Here is a 27,044-nt window from a genome sequence, read left to right on the forward strand (position 1 = left end):
GGCCTGACTACAGAACAAAGGAATGGCCACAGATTGAATTGGAAAAGACTTCAGGAAGAATAGATTTGGGGATGTGTACAGAGGAATTTTGCTTTTAAACAGGACGTTGTAAATGCTTTTTAGACTTCCCAGTCAGGAGGGATGGCAAGGAGGCAGCTGTACATGAGACTCGCATTCAGGAGAAACTCGCAGAGCCCAGCCTGAGAGATGTGAAAACTGGGGGAGGTATCACGCTGGGACAGGATGAGAGCACCGAGAGATTAAGTGGACGGAAAAGGACTGAAAATTGATGCTCAGTATGCTTAGATTTGAGATGAGCACGCAAAAGAGGGAGCAGCCAGTGAGGCAGGGTGGGGAGCGGTGTGCCATTAAGAGAGGAGTATTGCCCTCAGCCAAGTGAGGAATAGTTTGAAGGAGCAACTGTCAGGTGTCGCTGATAGACAGACGAAGGACTGAAAATGGTCCAGTGTGGAGATAACTGGTAACTTGGGGAGTTTCAGATGGAGGCAGCTATTATAGTTCTTCCTGTTTTTCAGAAAAGGGATGTGTGATAAAGGGTATTTTGTTTTACGGTGCAGGATATGATAGCTTTTGTTGATGGGAATGTTTGAGAGGGAAGACTGATGATCCGAGAGAGACAGAGAGGTCCTTGACTAGCTATCAGGATGGCACATCTCGGGCACTGAGTGGGACAGTAAGCAACATTCGTAGGAACAGGAATGCGCACGTAGTAGAGCGGTGAGATCTTGTGGAAGTTATTTTGATTGCTCTTCTCACTGAAATTAACTGAGGATGCAGGGGGAAGTATTGCCATGTTTGAGGAAAAATGTAAAAGTAGGGTTGATGGGCAGCAGCACGACCAACTTGAGGTTAAAATGAGACCAGTCTTCCTTGGTTGTATTTTTCTCCAACCACCTATATATATTCAATGGTTTGTGTTACTGAGGGCAACATATACTCATAAAACATAGGTTCTTAAAAGCTTACAGTGCAACTGTGGAGATGAGGCATGCCACTCACAAGTTCTCACCGGAAGTGTTTCCTTTTAATAATCTATTAAAAGGAACCTTTTATCAAAAAGATTAAGTATCTCAAATCTGCTTGAAGGCACAGCTGACAGTAACGTTGGAGACTGACTATTCAACAAAAGTTCTTGGGTACGTCAAGTCAGTCTTCTACAAAATGTGGGGGCTAAACTCGATGACCAGAGGGTTTTGCTACCTTGCACTTCATATGAAAGGGGGAAAGCTTATAGGCTCTTTAGCATAATCTACAAAGTTTATTATTTTGCGTTTCGTGGCTTGCTCTGTTTTTAAGGTAAAGGACATTTGGTCATGTGTAAGGAGGATCTGAATCTGGTACAACACACGTATCCACAGATACAGTGGAAATCCCATGAAGTAATTTGCAATGGAAACTTTAAATGAATGGTATATTGATTCCTATGTTATACTATATATCAATATACTATGCAATATTAATTAGTAAATACTGAGTCAAAGAACTGTTTGGTTAAAGAATATTCCTAATGGGACAACTGGACTACTTGTGGGAAGAATACCTATGAGTCAGCTGGAGATATTGTTACAATGCAGTTGTTAGGTCCGGGATGAGGCATTCTGGGAGAGTGCAGGTTACAGTGCCATGAGTTGCCTTCCCCACCCCCATAAATCTCATCCTTAGAGCTGCAGCTGTTATTAACTCACATCTCAGAAATAAATTCTTAGTTGCCCATGTTAAATACTGAAAGAGGACTCCCGGGGAGGAGAGGCGAGTCTAGTTACCCCAGGCATCAGGCAGAGACTTCCTGCGACACATTAGAGGATGACTTTCTTTCAGATGTGACCAGGGCTGCACCATGTAGATAACTGGACTGCCACTTATTTGCACAGGAAAAAACCAGGCCAGAAGAGAGGAAAGTTTTAGTAAGTGTTTCCATCCATTTATTTTATGTATTCATTAAAAAAGAAAAGAAATCACAAGCTTAATACTAATGCTTTAAAATACTGTACACCAAAGAAAGCCAACTCTCCCTCAGGCTGCAAGTTGGTCTATGTTCTCTTTACTTCTGTTTGCCAAATGATCTTCAATAATTTCTGCAAAGAGATTCCTCTTCAACAGATTATATGCAAGAGGTAAAAGCTGGCCAGCAACTTTATGAAAATACTGAAAAATAAAAATAATGTTAAGCAGAGAATATAGCAGATGCACTAGTAAGTAACAGAACACATGAAAAAAAGGACTTGTTTAACAAAGCGTACTCCAAATCATTTCAGCTACTTTCTCAATTGATGAGGACAGTGAATTTTGAGACAGACACCTGGCATTCTGTCCAAGGGCAGGCAATCTGGTAGCTCTACGGCTGATAGCATGTCTCGAAGAAAATTCAGAAGAAAACCAAGTTAAAAATGTAGGCTTCCCCATTCCCTTAGATTAGGTCTATCCACCATTTTTTTGCTCCAAACTAATACCCAAATGCTTTTTTCTTTTCAGTGTATACCCCACCAGTTAAGATTTTAATCGTTATTTTCCTTAGTCGATACTGTAATAGGTTCTGAATGAGTTTTCAAAACACTTACTCCTCTTTATCTTAAAATTCCTTCTCCCCACCCCCCACCCTGCATCCTTCCATCCCTTAAGTCACTGCCTTAGGTTTATCAGTGACTTACACTACTGCTATTGCACATACAGTAGAAGAAAAACTCGCAATGCTTTTGATGATGATAAACATTTATAAGCACTTACTATATGCTAAATACTGTGCTAATAAACCTTTTCATATACTCTCATTTAATTCTCACAACAATCCTGTTTTCTATTAAGCTGGTTCATATTTTCTGGCAAGCCAAGCACTATTCTGGTTGGTCAAGGACTATCATTCTGGCTGGTAAACATTTTTTATGTTTACTGATAACCACATGAGAAAGGCAGTCATGTGGTTTAGAGCCCAGTTCTCAAATTAGACTCCCCTGACCCGCGCTATCAGCCTGACTGGGTTTCTTCAGAAATGCAAATTCTTAGGACGCACCCGAGAAGTCAGGCAGACTTGGGATGGGTGAACCCATCTGTGTTTGAATGCTCTCTGTGTGCCTCTGACGTGTGCTAAAGTTAGAGAGCTGCTGGGTTAGTCTTGCGAGCAGCACTACCATCCCCTGGGAGCCTGTATAGAAATGCAGCATCTCAGGCCTCACTCCAGGTCCTCTGAAACAGTGTTCATTTTAACAATATCTCCGAGTGAGTCCTATGCACTTTACAGTTTGGGAGTTACTGAGTTAGACGCTGACTGTAGAACCAGGCTGCCTGTGTGAACCTGAGCAAGATGCTTTACCTCTCTGTGCTTCGCAGGTGACACCGTAGGTTAAAGGAGAATTAAATGGTCTGTGTGCCAAGTATGCAGACACTTAGTAGGTAAGGAGACTACACTGGTGTTGGAAAAGTGCCCAATGTTTTTTGTGGGGAAAACGTGATGTAAAACCAAACAGTTTAGCCCTAAAAACACATTGTACCCACTACACCTTACTGCCTCTTTGACTTTGCAGGAACTACAGTTGAATAAGCACTGATTTAACTGTAAGGTAGGTTTTCCTATTTAATGAGCAAATAGCAAATAATAGCATCTCATATTTTAAATAATATAGTGTAAAGCCTGTTTTAAAATAGAAGTTGTTCTTCATCTAGGAATTCAAACAAATACCCACCCCCTAGCACCACAACAGAAAATGAAATGGAGCCTCAGGAAAGGTGTGTGCGTACCCATACGCACGCACAACCCGGGAATACTAGTAAGTAAATTCGCTTTACACCTGAAGGCAAATAGCTTGGTTGAATCCCCTTTGCCAGAATACAAGATAAATTTGAAATAAATATTTTTAGAACATCTGCTTAAAAGTCACTTCAAAAGTTCCTTTGGAAATCCATGTCCCACCCGTGCTAGAACCTGGGGCTCTCACGTGCCTGCGTGAGTATGGGGGAGAGGAGTGAGGTCTGGTGGGTTTGTTACTCACATGTGAGCCGTAACAGAAGAGGTCCATTCCCAGCTCGAGCCCCATGCCATAATCACATTCATCATTGGCGAACTGCACAAAAGTCATCATTTCCTGGATGGGAGCAAAAGCTTTCAGTCTCTCCTCGTCACTCGGTGCCTCAACAATTGTCTTGCAAATTCTCTTGAGGTTGGCTGAAAGAAATCAATGATCATTAAAAGATGATCTATAACTGTCTTCAAAGATTGAAAGACACTAAAAGCTGGGGTGTTTCCTCATAGGACTTTTCAATACAACTGATGTAACCTTGGGTGGCTCTGTAATTTAGCAATTTTACAATTTTTCTACTTAAGATTCAAGCATAAAAATGGCTTACCAAAGTGATTTCTTGTATTAGCGAAGTGTGACTGTTTCAAAATGGCTCTAGCTGCAGTCATGATTTTACTAAGTTTTCAACCATGTCCTGTGGGCTAGTCCAGGGATTGGCAAACAGTGGTCAAACCTGGCCCACCTCCTGTTTTGAACTGCTCTCAAGCTAAGAATATTTTTCCAATTGTAAATAGTTGGAAAAAAACAAAACAATACGGCAACAGATCATATGTAGCCCACCCCTAACCAAGTCCATATTAGGAGTTAGATTTTTTTTTTCAATCCAAATAGACAAAGTTTACTTTTTCGTCCTGTCCTACCTTATTGAAAAAAACCAACAACAATGTAACATAAGAAATCATTGCAAAATTAAACCTTTACCAAAGTGGGGGAAGTGTGGCCATGAATTTGAAGTAAGAACACAAAGAAACATTCTAACGTTTATCTAAATGAAAAGAACAGTGGTCTCACGTTTCTATATTGGCTTTAGACATTTCACTACTTTCTAGATGCCCATGTGTGTCAGATCTCAGGATGTGTATGAGAATGAAGGTATCTAACTAGGCTTCCTTTTTGACAATCATCCCTCCTTGAGGCTATGCCAGTAGTGAAAAGAATGGATATTACTCAAACCAACAAAACACATCTTTAAACAAAGTAGCTACAATACTGGGGGGACAAGGACTGGTTTAACCTTAATAATCACACCTAAGAATGATACGTGATTTTAACTTACATGTATGAGGTACAATACTCTTGATAGTGACTTCAAATATAAGGTATGAGGATTATCAAGGGTGGTAAAGATATACTAGGGCTTTTTACTTCGGAATACGAGTATCATATTAGTTGTGATTTGCCAAACAAACCACCAATTATGCCTCCTGGCAAACAGCTCTAGGCAGGGGCAAGGTGATGTTAGGCCCTTTGTGTGGCTAGCACTTCTCATTCAAAAATAACTAAACTGCAGAGGGATCTACTATGTAGGATATTAGAAAAAAGGAAAGATAAATAAAAATTATCTTGGACATAAAACCCCAGAACCACAACCAGCATGGCGTAACGGTCTATTCCAGGGCGCTACAATTGAAAACCCCCCCATCCCTGAAGTTTTAGAGATGGCTGTTTCTGCAACCAGTGTTCTCAACCTTCCCCAAACAAGACAGTAATTCTGCGTGTTAAAGCTTCCAGTAGACTAGTGCACAGAGGGAGATAGAAGAGTGGAAGCAGAAGACGGAACAGTAAGTTACTCGGGCCTCCCTGCTGCCTCCCCCATCACAGACTGGTTACCTCTGGCTTCGGGGAGGAGATGTGGGACAACATTAGGCCAACATTATATTATACATATTCAGGCAACACATTACAGGTAACAACTTTTTCTCATAGCCATAGTACAAGATATGTAAAACTAATTTTAACATATTTAATCCAGCTTTCCGAAATAGTATCATTTCAACATGTAATATAAAAAAAATTTACATACTTTCACGTTTTGAATTTAAATGAAAATTACAAATTTATCTCAATTATACTAGCTGCATTTGAAGTGCTCAATAGCCATAATATACCTCAGCTATATTCGTTTTCCCCATGGAATTCCTCTAACATGAATCCAGCAAAAATGAGTAAATGTGATATAAGACATCTCAATGTACTGGTTAGAGACTGCACAAAAGTTTGAGAACAGTTGCTTTAGAGAAGTGGTTAAAAATGCAGATTTCCAGGTTCCAATCCCAGAGGCTAATACCCAAGGTTGTTTGGTTCTGTTCTAAAAAATGGATGGCCAAAATATTACACATGCTTGAACATACGCAGGGATACTGGGTTCTTCCTTAAGGAAGTGCTAAATTTGATTTCCCTCTAAGTTTTATCTTCCCTGAACAGGACGATAAATAAGGGAATGCCAACAGGGATGTTCAAAGGAAGGGGGGAAACAGGAGGGGAAAGAGTTGTGATTTTCTTCTCGCAACATAAACATAGAAATACTATGTTCCCCCGAAAATAAGACCGGGTCTTCTATTAATTTTTGCTCCAAATGTCGCATTAGGGCTTATGTCCAGGGGGTGTCATCCTGAAAAATCATGCTAGGGCTTATTTTCCAGTTAGGTGTTCTTTTTGGGGAATCACGGTAATTAGATTTTGTGTATGAATAGCCCATTTTCAAAGTGTTTTTATACTTACAGATGAAGTAGTTCAGGATCTTGGGCCTCTGAAGACTAAGTTGTTTTACATACAGATGATACAGAAACATACTATTTTAATAATTACTATTTTATATTGTTGCCTAATGTCAAAGGTTCTGAAATAGTTCGGAAAAGGTACCTAGGCAATAGGTTAAAATTCCTTAAACTCTTATAAATACCGTATTTTAAGCACTGTAAGGCAAGCACTGTGCTAAGCACCTGACATACTCTTTTATACTCCAAATATCCCTATAAATGGTATCCACCATCATTAACCGTTCTACAGATAAAAACAGATATGGTTTAGTGAGGTTAAATCATTTGCTTAAGGTTACAAAGCTACAAACCCAATTTTAATTCAGACCCGGCTGACACAAAAACCTGAGCTTGCTCTTCATCATGAAGGTCTAGTGACTGTCCCATGAAAAGCATATGCATTTACCTACTTTTCAATATATGGAAAACCTTCCTCCACACCATGTATTAACATAGACATTCACATATGTACGTGTTTATATAAGAAATACATTACCATCTGTTTCAGGGAGCTCTCTGTACCCAACATCATTTTTATCTACTGGGACAACCAAGCCTGCACCATTAAAGGTCTTTGTCACAACCTAAGTTAAAGAAAATTATAAAATTTAATCATGGTAAATAGACACACACACACACACAACACAGCCAAACCAAAACAAGAAAACATACAAACCCTCAACATTTGTCAAAATATAATATTCAATGACATTTTATTTCAGTAAATCGGGATGCCAGGGCAAAGTTTAATAGCTAAAAGTTAAGCTCTTCAAGTAACTATAAAACAATGAAATAATTGGCTTTTATTGTGTCAGTCATTTACAAGTCCGCATCGTGACTGAGAACAGAATGCCAATGCACCCTATTACAGGAGGAAGGCCAGAATATCAGTTTCCTCTAAGGTCAAAATATCTTTTAGGTAGAAAGCGTAATGAACTGGGCCTAGATGGAATAGTTTTTGTTAGCAGAGAGATGTGGTAGGACAATTCCTTTCATCCATCTTGCCAAAGTCAGGCCCACTATTTTTACCTGGAAAATGCAAGCTTCTGTGTAAACTTCCCCAAAGCAGGGCAGTTTCTAGTTTTGTGGTGCCCTTTGTGGGTTAAAGAACATAACCAGTGAGCTTTCAAGTAGTAATCTTCAAAGACAAAACAGACCCAACCACAACCACCATCATAACCTTTTTCCAGGCTGTATTCTTTGTATTCACACTAGTGACATTTATTCTTAGGTCTTAACAAAACATCTGCTTCAAATATTCCCCTTCTTTGTGTGGTCCAGTGAAAATTCCTGAGAGAGGACACAACCCCCAAAATCAACTTGATTCAAGTCCTCTCCACCCAAGTTTCTGTATCTTATTGTACTATAATGTCCCCACTGTTTGCTTTCATTATTTTTTATTAAGCCACCAGAAGAGACATTATTCAAAATAAGTTTGCAGACAATTGCTCACTCATCATTTGGGAAAAAAACAAATGAAGTCATAGTTATATCCTACTCTCTATGCCAAAAAAACTTGCTGTTGGATTTCAGGATTAAATGTAAAAATAAAACCTTAAAATTACTACAAGAATAGAAAGGCAAATTTAAAAAATAATTTTGGATTAGACAAAGAAAAGGCTTATGGGTTCAACTACACAAGAAATCTATCAAGAATAAATCAAGAACAAAGAAAAATTAATTGATAAAAAATATATGCTAAATATATATATACACAATAAACTTAATAAAACTAACGTCTTCAAACTATAAGGAAGTCTTAAAAATAAAGGAAAAGAATAACTCTCAAATTAAAACAGGTTAAAAAAAAGACTAATTCTGGGCCGGCCCGGTGGCTCAAGCGGTTGGAGCTCCGTGCTCCTAACTCCGAAGGCTGCTGGTTCGATTCCCCAGTGGGCTCTCGACCACAAGGTTGCCTGCCAGTTCAATTCCTCGAATCCCGCAAGGGATGGTGGGCAGCGCCCCCTGCAACTAAAGATTGAACATGGCACCTTGAGCTGAGCTGCCACTGAGCTCCCAGATGGCTCAGTTGGTTGAAGCGCATCCTCTCAACCACAAGGTTGCCGGTTCGACTCCCGCAAGGGATGGTGGGCTGCGCCCCCTGCAACTAGCAATGGCAACTGGACCTGGAGCTGAGCTGCACCCTCCACAACTAAGATTGAAAGGACAACAACTTGAAGCTGAATAGTACCCTCCATAACTAAGATTGAAAGGACAACAACTTGACTTGGAAAAAAGTCCTGGAAGTACACACTGTTCCCCAATAAAGTCCTGCTCTCCTTCCAAAAAAAAAAAAAAAGACTAATTCTAACTCTGATAGAAAAATGGGCAAAGTTCAGCCAGTTCACAAAAGAAATATAAGTGACCAACAGATCAGTGAAAAATATTTAATGCCCTTTATAATAAAAGAATTAAGCTAATTAAAGCTAATTAAAAGGACTGAGAATACCCAGTACTGGCAAAGATATGAGGAAAACAGGCACTCACACATTGCTGGTAGGACTATATAATTCTTGTAAAGGGTAGTTTTGCAAACAAAACCCCCACAAAATTAAAAACAAGCAAAACAAAACACAAATACACTCACACAATCACCTTAAACCACTTCAGACCTGGCAATACTATGTCTAGGAATTTCTTCTAAGGAAATAAGCAGATCAATATGCAAATAAAGGTATAAAAGGATATTTACCTCAGGGTTGTCAGTGAAAAATGTTAAGCAACCTAAACTTTGAGCATAAGCACAAAACTCTGCAGCCACTCAAAATTATGAGGTAGATGTTAAACTTAGCACTGTGAAGTGATAACCGTAATGCATTAAGTATAAAAAACAGGTGATAAATCAGTACTGATAATGAAAGAAAAAGAAAACAGTGATATATATACTTATTTTGCTTCACTTAGGCTGACACACAACAAAAACCATGGTATGTATTTTCAGATGATTAACTGTACTAGTTGTTTATAAAGAGGTAACAATTATTAGCAAAGCATCAGAATCCTAATTTTATTATGAAGAATAGGATTACAAATTCAGGAAAACTCTGTACAAGGGTAGAGATATTCTAAGGCATTAGAATCGGGTTGATGGAATGATATACCCTCATTTTACAATACTATTAAATCAAAGTTCATTTTTAATCATTAAATCTAGGTATATAAAAAGTAAAGTGGCATACAGCCAATTAGTAAAAAGATGGGGTGAAAGAATGCTCAATATTAAAGATGTGAATTTAGGTTTCAGATCTGTCTCACAATTTTGGACAAGGAACAAACACCTCTGTAAACCTCAACTGACTTATCTATAAAATAAGATGATACTTCCTACTTTGCAGGTTTTTTTGTAAGGGTCAAATGAGGTAACATATAAGGACTCTGCATTTCAAAGCACTACAAGATACTGCCAGTATAAAAACGTTGATTTCTAGTATATAATGCTGTATTATACTACAATGGATATTCCTCTCATACAGAAGGACCAAGTCACTGACTCACCTATACTAGTAGAACTGAGTTTTTCAGGACTAGAAACGTGAATTAAATGAAGATCTCACAATAACAATAAAGGATAAACTTATACATATAAAAGGATCTAAAAGCATAACAATCAGCATGGAGAATAAAATCATGGTTGTCTTATAAGCTGTTTTTTCTTTGTATTTGTTTTTACCAGCTGTTTTTGTAAAAAATAGTAAAAAAAAAACAAAAAAACTCCTCCCCAAAACTCACAGGGGATGGGGCCAGGACAAACATACCTATGAAGTTTAAACCCAAATCATGGCTTATTTATAGTTTTGGGGGATAATTAAGGAACTCTCATCTGAAATGATAGTTGACAGCAGAAAAATAAAACAAGGCTCTGATGAAAGAATTTGCTAACATTTGTATACAGAAGCTCAGTCTTAAGTCAAGACACATTGGGAATACATAGTAAGTGAAAAATACTACCCTCCCTTCTACTCATGCAGTGGGAGAGGCTCCCTATGAAAACCAGAAGGTAAAATGGCAACATAAAATCTTAAAGTAATTTAAAAATGCCATATCGCAATGAGTTCATTCAAATGTGCACTTACCGAAACTTTCTGGATTTTAGGACTGAAGAAAACTAACTGCTAACACTAATTCCGTGACTGTAATTTATCAGAACATCTACCTGCAGTTGAGTCAAGATCAGAAAAAGAACTGAAGTAGGATTTTCAATAAGTGCCCTAAAGCACTCAGTTACCAGTACTAGTTTATCCAGGAATAACTAGTACTTCATTTGGCCTAGAATGTTGAGATGAATCAGCCACAGCAGACAATGGTGAGACGCTGGAGGAGACTGGGGTGCCCTCATCCCACAGTGACAAATAGTCCTTCCTCCCCAGAGGTTATAAGAACAAACTCTTACAGCATTCTCATTTACCCCAAAGCATTGTTCTAGCTAGTCTGTGAACTTACTCTGAAATTTATATGTGAAAAACCAAAAGGATCCAAAACCCAAAAGTATTTGACATTTATAAAACACTCCCTACACTGCAGGCATTAGGAGAGATGCAAAAGGAAATGTTGGAAAAGAAGAGAGGACTGCTTAGACCTACATTTACTGGAGGAAATTAACCCATAATACATATTGTCTCTCAAAAGGAATCCCCATTGAGACCATTAACTAAAGTATTGTAAGGTGTAGCTTTACAAAACCACCCCCCAGAAAAACCCCTTGATAAATCAACAGACCTTATCCATTAAAAAAAGAAATTTAAGTAAATATTACGTATAAAGCTGCTTTCCCTCAGTTCTATGAAAAGAGTAACTAGGAAAACAAGATTAATGAAAGAGTGGGGAATATTGGCATGGGTTATGCAACCATAGTGGTGATACAGGACTCAGCCTGTCTAACAACCTACAAGGCCACCCAAGCCCAGCGCCAGTTCCATTCTTCTGGCACCCCGGGTACCAGACAGCCCTAAAGGGAGCTTGAGGGGTGACATCCACTCTTCTTAGGATGGGGCAGATGGGACAGAGTCAAGAGGGGAAAAAAAACATATGAAAATAGTGACTACCAGACTTAAATCATACTTTCTTATCTCTCTGTTTCATCTTCATGGTTCTTTGTTCCACTGAGTATCCCAGTTCTCTGGCTGCTTCTGTGAGTTTTTCATCTATGCTTTTCAAGAGACTAGTTTTCTTTTTATCTGTTACTTCTTTGAGTTTTTTCAGCAAAAATAATCTGAAAAAGAAGTAAAAACCCTCATTACATTACAGGCCACTGTACTAAGTACACAGGCCTTGGGAAGTTAAGGGAGCTAAGTTATGAAACATCAAATTTCATACAAGAGAAAGACTGCAGAATAATTACCAACGGTTTCCTCATAATCTCTAATAGGTTTTTTCAAAAGAGGGAAAGGAAATATTAATAAAAAAGCTTTCAGCCACAGAAACAGCAAACATGATTCGAATTTATATTATTTCTAATGTCAACAATAAACATATGAAGGGATATTTAAAAAGCTGAGATTAAGCCGAGTTTTAAATTGCATCACTTGATATACTGCTTTGGAGAAGCCTGGCATAACAGAAAAAAACCAGTATGTAGACACCAAAAAGGATTTTTTATTTTTAAAGAGACAGGGGACACTGTTATAATACCTAGATCAGCAGATCTTTAAAAATGTTACCTTGAAATGTGTTTTAATTTAGAAAATGAAAAATAAAGCAAAGCTACGTTATAAACTTATACAAAAGCATAATCCAAAACAATTTTTGAAGGCATATGAATAGTACAGTATACTAATGCCAGGTACAGAAATAATCATTTTATCATAAGCAGGTTAAGATTTTCACCAGCAGAGCAGAAGGTCCAGAGTACAGTGAAGAGCTGGAAACCGCACTCAGTTGGGAACACCAGTAAACCCCCTACGCCCCCCTCCTCTGGAGCCACTACCAGATTCCCAGGAGGAAAAGCACTTCACTCACTGCTAACGTTTGACAGTTTGCTATAGCTGGGCACTGTAAAGAGCTTAGAACATTTCCAGTGGGTGCCAGTCTTATCCCCATTTTACATATCAGGAAACAGAGAAGAATCAATTTACCCAAGATCATAGAGCAAGGAAGGGTGGATTCAAGTGCCACAGAAACCAAGACCAGCAAATCATTGTTTTCTGATTACAGCACACATACTTACACTAAATGTTACATTTAGTCAGATCCAGCTGTGTATCAAGAATATATTTACATGAACCATAAAAAGCAAATTAAGGTCAGGTGTAGGTGAATCAATCTTGATAGTCCTCAACCTCTCAGACATGGCATATAGGCCTCCAAGTGCCCTGTGCCACTTGTTTTCATATACCGTTCCATTGCCTAGAACTCCCTCCTTCCCATTCCTTCTAGAAGTTCTTATGCATTTATCAAGGTGTGGGGACAGAGTCCCAGAGAGTAGTTTCCAGGCTCTCGGCCTCATGTGGAAAGGTGCTGGCTCGGTTATTAGATGGCCATCAGCTGTTACTGGTTAGCCATTGGCTACTGATATAACTGCTGTGGCTGAGCTAGCAAGTGCGGGCTGCAGCTAGGAAGTGGGGAGGCAGAGAAGCAGACGGCGGATTGCGAATCGTGTGGCTCCTGCTTCCTGTGTCTCCAACCCAGCCGCCAGTGAGATTATAGTGGTATGAACCCCCCATCCATGGCTCCGTGGGTGTTCCTTTTTGGCCTCACCTTATCCTGCGTTCTTGTGTGGGGAGCAGGAGCTGAGACCCCGCATGACACATGGTGCAGTGAGCAGTGTGGTGCTGGACAGAATCTCCAAAGGGGTAATGGAGCAGTTTATACGTATGAAAGCTCAGTTTCGCGAACAGGGTACAGTGTCGGCCAAAGCTCTCTGAAGGATGGTGGAGCAGTTTGTGCATATGAACACTCAGTCTTGGAAAGCCCGTGGGTAGTGGCGCTGGGAGCAGGAAACGCTACCTTCCTGGGAGAAACATGACCCCTCGGTGAATTGGTGGTCCTCTCAAGCCTCCGGATGCCATGCCACCCTATTGGCCGAAGCAAGCGTCATCTTCCTTTTGGTGGTCTGCTGCTGCCGTGGGCTCCCTGAGTTGTGGACATTTTACAGAGGCCTCTACCTAATTGGACACCTGGCATGGAGAGCAGGATTCCGGCCAGGTAGGAATGGTGTCTGACCCTGGGCAGGAGGACATGTGGCCCCCCCAGTGTGTGGTACCTGGTGGCCACTGTTCTCAGGAGTTGGACCCCCGAGGAGGGGTGGGAGGACATGGATGGCTCTCCGGCCAGCGCGGAGAGGGCCTCCAGCTTCCCATTCTTTCATGGTTCCCACGACCTGTAGATGCCTGGTATACTGAGGTTTCTAGCCAGGGAGCTACAGCCGTTTGGACGGCATTGGTGTGCAGCCCAAAACAGATACCATTTGGTTTAATACTGGGACGGGACAGAGTAGCCAGTGGGCTGAGCTACGGGCTGTGTGGATGATAATGAGCCACAAGCCCGGGCCCCTAGTTATTTGTACTGACAGCTGGGCGGCGTTCCAGGGCCTAATGTTGTGGCTCCCTACCTAGAAAAACCAAAACTGGTTGGTAGGACACCGTCCACTGTGGGATCAAGCCATGTGGCAGGACCTCTGGGACCTAGGGCAGAGAAAGGAGGTGACCCTAATGCATGTCACAGATCACTCCCCCTTAGTGTCCCCAGGTAATGATGAAGCAAACAGATGCCCTAGCACAGGTACGATGGCTAGAACGGGCTCCTGCCACTGATGTGGCCCATTGGCTACATAGGAAATTGCAGCACGCTGGAAGCTGAACCATGTGGCAGGTGAGCAGACGCTGGTGTCTGCCTTTGAAATGGCAGAAGATAGCAAATGCCTACTATGACTGTGCCATCTGTGCCTAGGACAGCCCCCAAAGGCGGAGGCTCCCCTGGGAGACACAGCAGATTACGCGAGGGAGGGTGCCCCTCACTCGCTGGCAAGTGGATTACATTGGACCCCTGCCTAAGGCCCGCAATGCTATGTATGCGTTCATAGCAGTGGACACTGCTACGGGGTTCATGTTTGCTTGGCCCTGTCCGGCTGCGGATCAGCGGCATACAGTGGTCGCCCTTACACACTGTGCGCCCTCTGTGGGTGCCCCCAAGTCATTGAATGATGAGTACCAATTTTATGGGGCAAGAAGTGCAGCGCTGGGCTGCCAGGATGGACGTGCAATGGTTGTTTCATACACTGTACAATCCACAAGCAGCTGGCATCACTGAACGTGACAACGGACTTTAACACCCTCCCACGATGCGTGACTGGGCCTCGCATCTGTGGGACATCTTGAGAATCCTGAATGAGAGACCACAGAAGGGAGGGCCTGTGAGGCGAGACCCTGTAGGGGTGGAGAGTGGGGGACAGAGTCCCAGAGAGCAGTTTCCAGGCTCTCGGCCTCACGTGGAAAGGTGCTGGCTCGGTTATGAGATGGCCATCAGCTGTTACCGGTTAGCCATTGGCCACTGATGTAACTGCTGTGGCTGAGCTAGCAAGAGCGGACTGCAGTTTGCAAGCGGGGTTGGTTGGTCAGCAGAGAAGCGGATGGCAGGTTGTGCATCGTGTGGAGCCTGCTTCCTGTGTCTCCACCAGCGGCCAGTGAGAATATAGTGGTATGAACCCCCATCCATGGCTCCGTGGGTGTTCCCGTTTGGCCTCACCATGTCCTGCGTTCTTGTGCAGGGAGCAGGACCAGACACCCCGCATGACACAAGGCCTAGATAAAATGTCTATGAAGGCTATTTCAGGCACTTAATAGCTGACTTCCACTTATCACATTATGACTACCTTGATACCAGTGTACTAAGCTTTTGTATCTCAGCCTCAAACTTACTAATTTGCTTTCTGATGCTTAAAATTGGCAAGTACAAACTGAAATAATACTATAAACGTTTTGTACTCTTACAGTAAAATCCATTGGAATACCTTGAACTTTGAATGACTCCTGTGATGGTCACTTGGAAAATACTGCTTCTCTAAGTTATGCAGATCTTCCAAATATTGAAACTTTTCATCGTATTCACTCTAATATATCACAATATGAAAAAAAATCACCTTAATATTACCACAAGTCTCAATAGAAAAGTCTTCAGGTAGTGAGAAGCTGTCAAGCTCACAATGGTGGTTATAAGTTTTCCCAATTCTAATTTTATTTCTGAAACCTTGAATTTTAATCACTGGCAACAAATACAGTCAGGTGTTTTTTTTTGGGTTTTTTTTGGGGGGGGAGTTTGTTTGATTTTTTTTTTGGTTCATTTGAGAAAATGTTTGCCAAATACCACCCATGTCTGAATAACTAGTTTGTTAATCACTCAAGTAAAAGTGGGAAAAAATTTAGCTGACAACTCTTATCACACAGGAGCTTTTTCCTTGAGACAAACCGACACCTGAGTATGCAGAAGTACTGTCTACGTATGTCCCATTTCATCACATAGAATGTTAAAAAGAAGTGTACTCAGTGGTAGAGCTCTAATACATTTTTACTGCTTCATCGCTGCCAGTCTTAAATGATGCTGGCATTGTATTACTGCCATGAATTATACACTGGATGCTCATTTGGTGCCAATGCCTGATTCCTGTCAAGGTACCAACAGTATTACCCACCATGCATTACCTTTGTGCCATTGGTGCAAAAATGACATCATTATAAGGAATAGTTTTGACCTCACAGGCCACCTTAAAAGGTGTCAGGGATCCCTAAGGGTCCACACACCATTCTTATAAGTGGTGCTTAGCTAGTGGTTTCAAATCTGACTGCATATCAGAAACTCCCAGGTTACCTTGGGCTAGTGATTGAAAAATCACTGCCTATGGCAATAATTGCACATTTCCCAGTACAGCAAGTTAGGGTGGCAGAGAAAGTTGGGGCAGCAGACAAGAGGAAAAAGATTACTTAACGGGTTCATCTAAGATCTGCTATGTTAGATAGGACAAAATACATTAGTTCTTTTAAGGAGTACCAGATCTGCTTAAATAGTTCTTGGGCCCTGCACAAAGTAAGCATTCATTAAATGTGAATGAATTTTTGAAACTTAAGTATCAAAATTAGAGAAGTATAATTTTGCTACATTTAGGCATACCTGGAATGTGTATTTTAAAAAAATATTCCTGAGTCCTGTTCTAGATGTACTGAAGTGGGATCTCCAGGAGTAGGAATTGTGGAACTCAAGGTTAAGTACTTTTAACCAATAACCCAGGAAGTTCTAACATGAAGTCATGTTTTACACCAGTAACTAAATAGCAGTCATCTAAGAATAGTCTGTGGACTCTTGGGGTGTCCTGAGATCTTTTTAGGTCAGTGAGGTCAAAAGTATTACTAAAATTATGAGAGGGAAAAAAAGGGGGGGGAATTCACTCCTAATTTTGTTGTCTAAAGATAAATTAAAACTGAGTATATCTAGATTTTTTTTCTATGCGCTTTAGGCAATATGAAAATGGAATTATTTTACATACTATTCTTCAGCTCAGACTCACATGGGGAATACCTTCTCTCAGGCAGATGCAACTTTGAAATCTGAAAGGTCGGAGAGGTACCAAGTAGAGGCTGAGCTTCTACTGTGTCCCCCAGTGAGCTGTAGAGGCATCCGACTGTTCCGTGGCCGCCGCAGCTGCGATCTCAGCATCTGGTCCTTAGCTTCATGGAGGTGGAGAGGAAAAGGGCAGGGCACCATTTTACTGGCATGGGTTATGTCAAAGACAGTGTGGTCCAGAAGCCACTCGCTGTAACAGCAGTTCTTGATTTTCCAGTCGCCTGGTGGTGGCAGATGTAACTCCACTGGTGAGCCAGTTCTGCCGCAAATGTCGCTCTCAGAGGCTTGGGACGCTCCATGGCCCTTCCAAGGATTCTATGAGCACCTCCTGTACTGTATAAAAGCTTTCTGTTTGACCTATAGTGGATTCTTACAATGAATTCTTAATAATGTTTAAAATATCTAAAAAAATCTTATGATTTTGCCATGGGACAAGTGAGGTTAAGATTAAGTAATATTTTCATTCAATAAAATAGTTAAATAAGAATTTTATATACATATATATATTTGGTTAAAAGTAGAAGAATAGAAATATGGATAAGACTACTTGCAAAAGTCAGAAATGATTTCTAGAAATCAGAATTTTTAGGTTACCTCAATTCCCCTTAAAGCATAAAAATTAATAAACAAATATTATAAATAGGAGAGGGATTGAAATAAGATATTTTCTTACCTGACTGCAGCAAACACATTATCTCCATTTTGAACAATGATACAATTTTTCTTTGCTTCATTGGTACCAACGTATACAGGAAGCTCATCAGGAGAATCCCTGTTTAACCAAAAGGCATTAAGAATTTAGCCACTCATAATTTGTTATTAGGCAAGCAGAATTTTAGGTCTATGAATAATTTGTGTCTACTTTTTTTTTTTTAATTGGAATCTGCTGGGTTTAAGCTCTAAGTTTCTTAGGAATATCTACAAATCTTATTTACATAACAAAACCTAAAATTAAGATTCTTAGGACCTAGTTCCTTTTATACCTAAATACAAAGAAAGGGGGACTAGGCCTATCAAAAGAAATAGGGATGATTATACACCATCTTCTCAATCCCAGTTTTAGTCTGAAAAAAATTAAAAAGGTGGAAAAGACAAAGAACCAGGACAGATAGGATTATGAAACACTGGAGGTTAAAGGATCTAAAGTAAAAAAGTATGTCTTTTTTGTAATTTTACAATTCTTTTATTTTACAATTGAAGGAACTGACAGAGAGATGAAGTGTGACTCATCCAAGGTCCCCGTAGTTTAATGGCAAAGCCAGAAGCGGAATCCATGTCACCCAATTCCCAGCTCTGTGTGCACACTACTGTATCACAACTCTTCTCCCTGGGCCCGTTCCCTCTGCTTCCTCTATTCTGTTATCTTTCAGTTAATCTTGACTTTAAATGACAGCATTTCTGCCAGTACAAGCGCACAAGGTATTTCCCCCCTCAATCTACTTCTACTTCTTTAACATTCTCCGCATTTTGCACAAATCCATGCAATCCCCTTAATATTCCCATTAGTATGTACAATTATTCACAAGAGAGTGAATTTGAGTCACAGAAATTCACAGCCACGAATGACTGGCACAGCATCACCTGCGTAATAAACAGTAGGGCTGGTCTATCTGAATCCAGAGCACATTCTTAGCTACCGGCTGACTCTATTGACCCTGGAAGCAGATGGCTATTTTAAGTCACAGCAGCTATTCTAAATTATCTTCCTTGGGCTAAAAGAGCTCCCCTGAACCCAAAAGAGAAAAAAAAAAAAGTTTATAGCCACACAGGAAAAACCAGTGAGGTTCATTAAACCTAGAGTTCACCCATCCTAGAGTAGGTTAAAATGTCAACGACAGAACGACAGATGGCCCACGTATGAGCAGTATGGGGGAAATACGCCCTTCACCTTGGGTGAGACCAGTGAACGTCTGTTTATACTCATTAGAAGCATGGTAGCTGTATTTTAGAGGAGAGGAAAAAAAATCTTTTACCTGAAATACCCCATGTGGAATTGAGTTTTATTATCTCCAATAATAATTGTCTGGAACTCAGGAGGATCATAGTAAAATCTCCAGTGAAGGTTAAAATTCAGGCTTGCTGATTTTTTTTTCGTTTTATGTTTTCCGGCAAGGATATCATAAGGACCCACTAATCGAAGTCCAAGGCTTGCGGAAAGTGAATCTATAAATTAAATAAGTTTATTTAGACAATAACTTTCTGGAGACAGGACATAATGCCTTCCATCAGTAAACTATTTCTAAGCGATTTGTCGTTAAAAACTTTGTAAAGTAAAATAAAGTCTTTAGTTACATGTTATAAGATGTTATAAACACTCAATGGAAAAGAAATCAGAGCAATGAAAATGGGGCACTTACATTTAGGATTAAATTGACCACTGATTACATTTCAGACTCTCCTGCTGTTTCTTATTTTGGCCAAAGCAAGACTGTTTTGTATTCCTATGGGCACATTAGAGCTACACTTACCTTGTCTCATCACTATGTTTTTGTGAGCCTAAAATACTTGTAGCACACCCGGATTAAGGGAGAGAAAAGATATATAACAAATGAGTATGCACTAAGGAAAGTAAATTACTTAATTAAAAAATATATTTAATGTAAACATTTCTTTCCTCTTCCCTCTACTTCTGCTAATTATCACTGTGGGGTTCCTTTGCCTCCTTGACAATCTATTTGGCCAACCCTAATGCTGGATGATGCCTTCTTCTTTCTCCATTCACAGATCACAGAGGGAGAGTAGTAAATAAAACCAGTCATGAAGTCTGTTCAGATGTACACGTTTACATCTGAGGGTCCTCACTGCTTCGCTGAGAGGGAGGTTAGCGCTCCAGGCAGGATCTGGATATGTAGGAGGTGGGGACCGAGAGAGGAAGCAAATTCTTGGAAGAAGTAACAACACGAATAAAAGCAGTTTCTCTGGAGGGGGAAAACTGTTCAGCTTAGCTGGAGCTTAGGATAGCACACACTAATTGTTAAATATAAAAACTAAAACCTCCCATCTCACTAGCCACTGAAAAGAAGGTTCATAGTCAGGTATACAGTAGCATTTTCCCCTTCTATGCACAGATACAAACATAGATATTTTAAAGGGAGACCATGCTGCTTTGTAATATTTTTTTTGCTCTCCATACTGTTCTCACTTAAATTTTCACAATATTTTCCCATGCTATTAAGTGTTCTTTTACATAATTTTTAATACCTGCATAATATTCCATTATAGATACATATTCTACTATAGATAAACATTTACTGCTTTTTTTTTTTACTCTTCTAAACAATGTTTTAGTGAACATCTTTGCTAACCCTTAATGTTGGTACACAGTCATAGATTTGTTAGAGAAGTTGCTACAGTTTAAGTATTTTGATGTACTGCCAAACTTGTTACCTACAAATATACAAGTACATTTCCATCAAATAGCATAAGAGATTGCTTCTCTCCCCCACCCCCATGCTATAACATTTAAACCATACAAAATGGTTAACAGTGAAAAGTAACTCTGTAACAACCATTATCAGTTTTTTGTGTATTCTCTCAGAGACAGTATAAGCACATAGTAAGTATATAGGGATGTGTGTGTATCCTTTACATTTTTTTTTTTTTTTTTTTAATACTAATGGGAGCTTACCCTATATACTCTTTTCTATTTTAGTTAAAATCTTTTCAGGCATGATACTTTATCATTGCCTAAAAATCTGACTCCTGCTTTTAAAACTATGAATAATCGCTGAATAGATGTGTTACTGACGGGCATGTTAGCGATTTCTCCTTTTTAGTTTCAGTTAATATCGTTGAACATAATTTTCAGTTCTCCGAATCCATAAGACAAGTTCCTAGAAGTAGAACTAATCAGTCAACCTAACACTCCTGTAACATAAAGGACTCGTTTTCCTTCAAACCCTCACCAAAGCACATGGTGAAATTATTTACCTTTGCCAGGATAATAGGTGACAGTGACATTATTATAGTTATTTTATATTTCTCTTATTAGAAACATGTCTGAAAAGGTTCCCTTTCTATGAACTGTGTAGATCTTTGGTCCAGTGTCCTATCGTCTTTTCCACTCATAGAAGCAGGAGAGTGATTCTGGAGCAACTTACCTGCTGGCTTTTCAGGATCAAGTTCTTCACAGAACTTCCAGAAGTGATAGAAGTCTTCAGGCAGAGAAAGCTTGTAATGATTTTCTACTTCTTTCCGAAGGTCACTGGAGACATCAGCTTCACAGGATTTACTCTTCTTCACATCAACTGTTCTTTCACCCTGACAATTGGCAGACAAAGTATTTCTCCAAAAAGGAATTTCAGTAACTCTCCTTACATAACAAAATTGCTCCGTTTTGTTCACCCAACTCTGAGATACATGTGTTGTTTTGTTTTTGTTTTTTTAAACTTGATAGTATTTCTGAGTAAAATCTGTGGATTCTCTTGGGCAAAGAAAAAAAGGACAGTTTATAATATATAGTGGTCAAAAGGGACCCACACAGCAAGTCTTTATTTTTCTCTACGATAATGGAAACACAAAAAACACAAAAACACAAAGTAAAAAGAAAAGGTGAAGAGCAGGAAGAGAGGAATAAGGAAAAGGCAGTTTTGCTTTTTGGTAAATAGGATGTCATTATGCCTTTTGTTTAGTTTCAGTGAATACACCAGATGCAAATTGTCAGAAGTAACTGGTTACAAGGAGACTTAACCAGTTAAAACAATTATTTCACAAAAGGCCCTTTAATGCCAGGACTAAGTTATAACACTTATCCAACATCTCTGCAATATAGGTTCATTATGTAAGTATGCCAGGTTTTATCATGCATATTAGATATTTGATAAGTGTCTATAAAGACAAAATGCTTGGTTGGAGGTTACTTACCTTTATTTTAAGTAGCAATCTGCTTTTCTTTCTAGAAACCTAGATTCTTTTCTTTGGATTGAGTTCCTTCTTATTCTTCCTCTCCACCTAAATTAGTGCTTCTCAACCAGGATCAATTCTGCCCCCCAGGGAACACATTTAGTAATGTCTGGAGAGCTTTTTGGTTGTCGTGAGTTTGGGGAGGGAGGGTGCTACGGGCATTTAGTGGGGAAGAGGCTGCTAAATATCCTATAATGCAGAGGATAGGACCCCTTAGGACACACTAATCTGGCCCCAAAAGTCCACAGTGCTGAGATTAAAAAATTCGAACCTAGATGTTTCTCAGTCATCATGTTCCTTTTCCCATTAGGCTCAAATTTATTGATGTCATTTTAAGTAGTACTCAAAGCCTATAAAATGTATTTATTAATCAGATGACATACAAGAATGTTCTTGATAGCACTGTTGCTAAGGGCAGAAAACAGAATAAATGAAAACAAATACCGAGTGACAGAGAACGGATAGTTACAGGACTTTCAAACAATGGAATATTACACTTAACGAAAAGGAAATACAGTTATACACAACAATATGGACCAGTCTTCATACTAGAATGTTGAATGAAGAAAAAAGTCCTTGAAGATTACTTGAAGCCTGATAGCCTTTTTATGAAGTTTAAGACAACAAATAATTCTTGTTTAGGCATACACTCATAGGTGACAAAGCTACAGAAAGAAGGCAAGGGAAAACAAAATTCAGGATGATAGCTACATTGAATGTAAGCGACAGGAAGTTAGGCAGATAGATAGGTGAGGAATGTGTAGAGTTATCGTGTTTCAGTCCTCTGGTGGGCAGTAGGTTCACAGGTGTTTGTTATACTAATAAATAAGGTAAAAGAGGACCACACATTGGCCAATGGTAAGTTTATTATGCCAAGGATTATAATGTGTCTGAGATCATAAAAAATTTAACAAAAAGGCTGTTGAAATATGGAGCCAAAAATGGATTCTGATAATAGCATACAATAACAGTAATAAAGATAATAGTAAAAACACTATGTAATAAAAAGTACTTATTAGGCACTTACTATGTGCCAGGTCACTGTTCTAAGCATTCTGTGGAATAACTCCTTAACTATGGATTATCCTCACAACTATCTTATGAGCTGGATACTATTATCCACATTTTAGATGAGAAACTAAAGGAACTTCCCCTAGGGTCCTACTTAGAAAGTGAAAAAAACAGGGATTTACTTAAACCCAGGTGGGCTGGCTCCTGAGCAGATTCAACCACTTTACACTGCTTCTCCAACTACAAGTATGGAACAGTGAGAGCAGGGGTGTCCAAACTTTTTTTAACGTTTTTCACCAAGGGCCATATGCGGTAAAATACACAAACAGCCGGGCCACTCACTCAAGGTGAAGTACGTATTGCCTCACCTGGTTTATTTAAGTAAACTAAATATATTTTTGGAATTTGCTGCGGGCCAATTAAAAATGGATTGCGGGCCGCAGTTTGGACACCCCTGAGTTAGACCATATTAAGTTCTGACCTGTCCTCCCTTCTGTTTTTCTAACCGCCTTTGGCTAAGCTTTCAAAGACTGGCTCAGACTTAAGATGTTAGAAAGAAAAGCCTTAATGTACCTTTGCTGAAAGCCAGTTTTGCATAGCTGTGTTACCTTGGGCAAGTTATTTAACCTCTCTGTGCCTTGTTTTCTCATCTACACAAAGGGCATATGTAGTACTCCATATCATAGTGTAGTTATAAGGAATAAATTATTTATAAAAATACACAGAACAGTCCTAGCACATAACATATAAATGCTGGCTATTGTTAGCTATAGTCTCTATAGACTCATCTCATTTTTGATCTTTTGTTTCTAAGGACTATCCCTCTGTCAAAGCAGTTCACTGCACCAAAGGTTTTCAGCTCTGCCTTACCTCACACAGGGGTTAAGCATCTCCAAATCCCCAATAACTAGAATTTAGGGCAGCTGTACCCTTCAGAGGCTGCACTTACATTTATCCTTGTGTTCCTAGAAAGCAGGACCCAATACAACGAAAGCCCAGAGCCATGGCCCTCTAACAGTTAATCAGACCTTCTAACACTGTCTCACCCTATCCAGTTGTAAGGCAGCCAGAGTGAGTTTTCTAAAACTTGACTTATCACAAGGACACTTCTTTCCTGCCTGGCTCCTTACTGCTACTGCAGTTACCGAACTTCTGAGGTCGTTTAAAAGTATGAGAAAACGCACCTACTTCATGCCCCCCTCCGTCATTACTGCCTTTAAGATCAGGTACCCCTTACTTTCCCATCTTCCAGACTCCAGCCAGGCCCAACTTTCCGCTGTGTCCAAACGTCCTCTACACTAACCTCTCATTTCTTACCCCCTTATTTCTCTTCTCTGCCTTCAAGAACGCTTTCAAGCGTGAGTTGCCCTAAAAGACTTAACAGCCCCCACGGACTTGTTCAATCCTCCAATGTTTCCAAAGCACTTACTACACTGTTTGGCTACACTGCCAAACAAAAGAGTTACAGCAACGTTTGTTCACTTGTGCGCCGCCTCCCTAGGACGGGGGCCCTAAGTGGGGCAGGGGCGGCAGGATTCATCCCGAATCCGCGGCGTCCCGCACAGCGCCTGGCTGGCACTCGTGTCCAGTCAATTTGGCTGGTTGAACGAATGAACCGTAGGTTGTCTAAACCAGCTTCCCCAGGAAGCGCGCCGGGAGAAGGGCATTAGATGCAAAGGCGCAACTTCTCGGGTCCAAACCAAAGCAGAGCTCTGGGAAACAGCGGCCCTGGGCAGGGTCCCCGGAGCAACCCGCGCCCACGGGCACGCAGCAGCCTCTATGATTACTGCATAAATGCGACGTGCTGCCCCTTGGTACCCTGGCTATGACCCAATCTGCGGCAGTACCTGCTGCCCCTCCCCGCCGGGCCTGCGTTTCCCACCGCCGCCGACCATTCTGCAGCTGCGGCGCCAGCAGAATCCCGCGTCTCCGATGCTTCCGAGCGCCACCGACTGCTTCCGAGTTCAAGAGCCACCAATCCGAATCCTTGCGCCGAGGCCGGAGCGCCAATTTAGGAAAAAGGCTCCGCCCATGCCCCGCCCCTTTAGGCCCAGAGCGGGGAGGGGCGACCGAGGCTCCGCCCACTCCCGCCTGGGAGGAGCAGGCGTCTTCTCTCTACCTAGTCTGCACTGGCAAACCATGCCCCCAACCCAAGCATCTCCCAGGCATGCTCCTGAGACCCCAGGCCCCAGAATTTGTTTCTGTTGAGGTGGTCCTGCCTTCCTCCCCAGGTGTTTACTAGGGGCACTGCCCTCACCACAGCCCGTGTGTTTCCTTGATTTGTATTTATTTAAAAGATGAATATTTCCCTCTCTTCCACCCCTCTCCCTCCTCTTTTATTGCCTAATACTAATTTTTCCGCTGTATAAAGTGTATTCCCTGAACCTGCAGCATCAGCATTCCGTGGAAAGTTTGTTAAAAATCCTGAGTCTTAGGTCCTAACCAGACTTACTGAATCAGAATCTGCATTTTAACAAGATCCTCCAGGGATTCCTATTCACAACAAAGTTTGAGAGACACTGCATTTAACTGATTTCCTGGGATCTCCCTCACTGTCATCCTGGAACTGTCCTATCCCTCATTCCTGAAGTGGATTCTCTATTTCATGAATCTGTGTCTTCTTTTTTCTTTACTTTAACCATTTTTGATAATGTGAATGAAATTTCTATTTTAATTCAACATTTGGCATTTAATGTCACATTCTGTTTATATATTCCACAGTGATTTTGGAAAAACTGATAAATTTCACCAAATTTGTTATACTTCTTCAGGGTATCAGGGTCCACCATCTTGAAACAAAGCAATTCTTGATAAATGTTTTCATTTATCATTAAGTGTTTTAGTTATAGGCACAGGTATAGCAATTTTTGACAATTTAGTGAAATTTAGCATATCAGTATTGTATATAATAATATAGTATTTACTATGCAACAGTACTGTTCTTAGTGCTTTACACGTATTGACACGTTTAATCCTTGTAACAATCGTTGAATTACTATTTTTATCCCCATTTTACAGATAAGATGGCTAAGACTCAGAGAAGTTAACTGAATTGTTCAAGGTCACACAGCAAGCACAGGAGGTGGGATTCAACCCCAAATAGTCTGACAGTCCAGAGTACTCTCAACACTATGTGATACTGTCTTTCTAGCAATCAGTGGAGTTTACAGAGCTATGTAATTGCACTGAATAAGGTATATAGTTCAGAGAGCCACTTGCATTTTTTAAATACTATTTGAATTAACTTAGGAAATTCAAATCTAAAGGATGCATCTTTTTTTTATTTTACCCTCTGAAGCTCCCTTTAATCAGGACGGTGGGCAGAGCTTTGGGTTTCTTGTTTTCCAAAAGATCAGTAAAAGAGGAAATGACATGCAACAATTAATTATTTTCTGCTGCCTTAAGTTGGTTGGGGATTTCTTTGTTATTACTTTGGGAAAATACCTTCTTGCCTGCTAGGGCTGGTTGATGCTTTTCCCACGACCGCATGATTTCCAAGAAGTTCTTAAAATTCAGAGGGAATGGTTTGAAATTACAAATTTCTTATCCTTCCAATCCTTTGTTTTCATCTAATGAATTGGTCTTACATAAGATGATCCTCTTGAAATTTGTATCTTTGAAAGATATGTGTGTGTGTGTGTAGATATGTTTTAGAGCTAAAGGTTATTGGCTTTACTATTAAGTGGTAGGCTGTTAGTGAAAAATAGATTAATAAAAGACATAGAAAATGGAAGCAAGCATTCTTATGTATTCTTTAAAAGAGTGACTGATTCCAGTAGTCAGCTAATTTGAAGCTACTGATCAAAGAGACAAATTTTTAAAAGGAGTATTTATTTCTAATCTTTTGCATGCTTTCAAGACCAGAGATGTCACATCTAACTTCTTCAATAAACACTTCTTTCTGCATTTGTTATGAGGGTTGTGGCAAATTAAAGACAGAACAGGATGCCACTTAGGATTCCAGGTCTTGGGGTACAGCCGGACTTAGCATTGAAGCAGTATTCAGGGCATG

At 40.2% G+C, this 27,044-nt stretch overlaps 1 protein-coding gene across 1 annotated transcript; it reads right to left on the reverse strand.

Annotated features, from left to right (window-relative positions):
* Positions 1–1,920: 1,920 nt before the first annotated feature.
* Positions 1,921–25,028, reverse strand: HPF1 (histone PARylation factor 1). The gene is made up of 8 exons (XM_019715181.3): positions 24,880–25,028; positions 21,220–21,379; positions 19,093–19,282; positions 17,793–17,891; positions 11,630–11,780; positions 7,068–7,155; positions 4,005–4,177; positions 1,921–2,166 (listed from the first exon to the last, which is right to left on the reverse strand). The coding sequence occupies exons 1-8, from the start codon at positions 24,925–24,927 to the stop codon at positions 2,035–2,037; spliced, it is 1,041 nt and encodes a 346-aa protein (XP_019570740.1). The 5' UTR covers positions 24,928–25,028; the 3' UTR covers positions 1,921–2,034.
* Between the last annotated feature and the right edge of the window lie 2,016 nt (positions 25,029–27,044).

The sequence above is a fragment of the Rhinolophus sinicus genome, chromosome 15 (assembly GCF_057876585.1).
Source record: "Rhinolophus sinicus isolate RSI-liver-muscle chromosome 15, RSI-T2T, whole genome shotgun sequence".
In the NCBI taxonomy this organism is placed as follows: domain Eukaryota; kingdom Metazoa; phylum Chordata; class Mammalia; order Chiroptera; family Rhinolophidae; genus Rhinolophus; species Rhinolophus sinicus.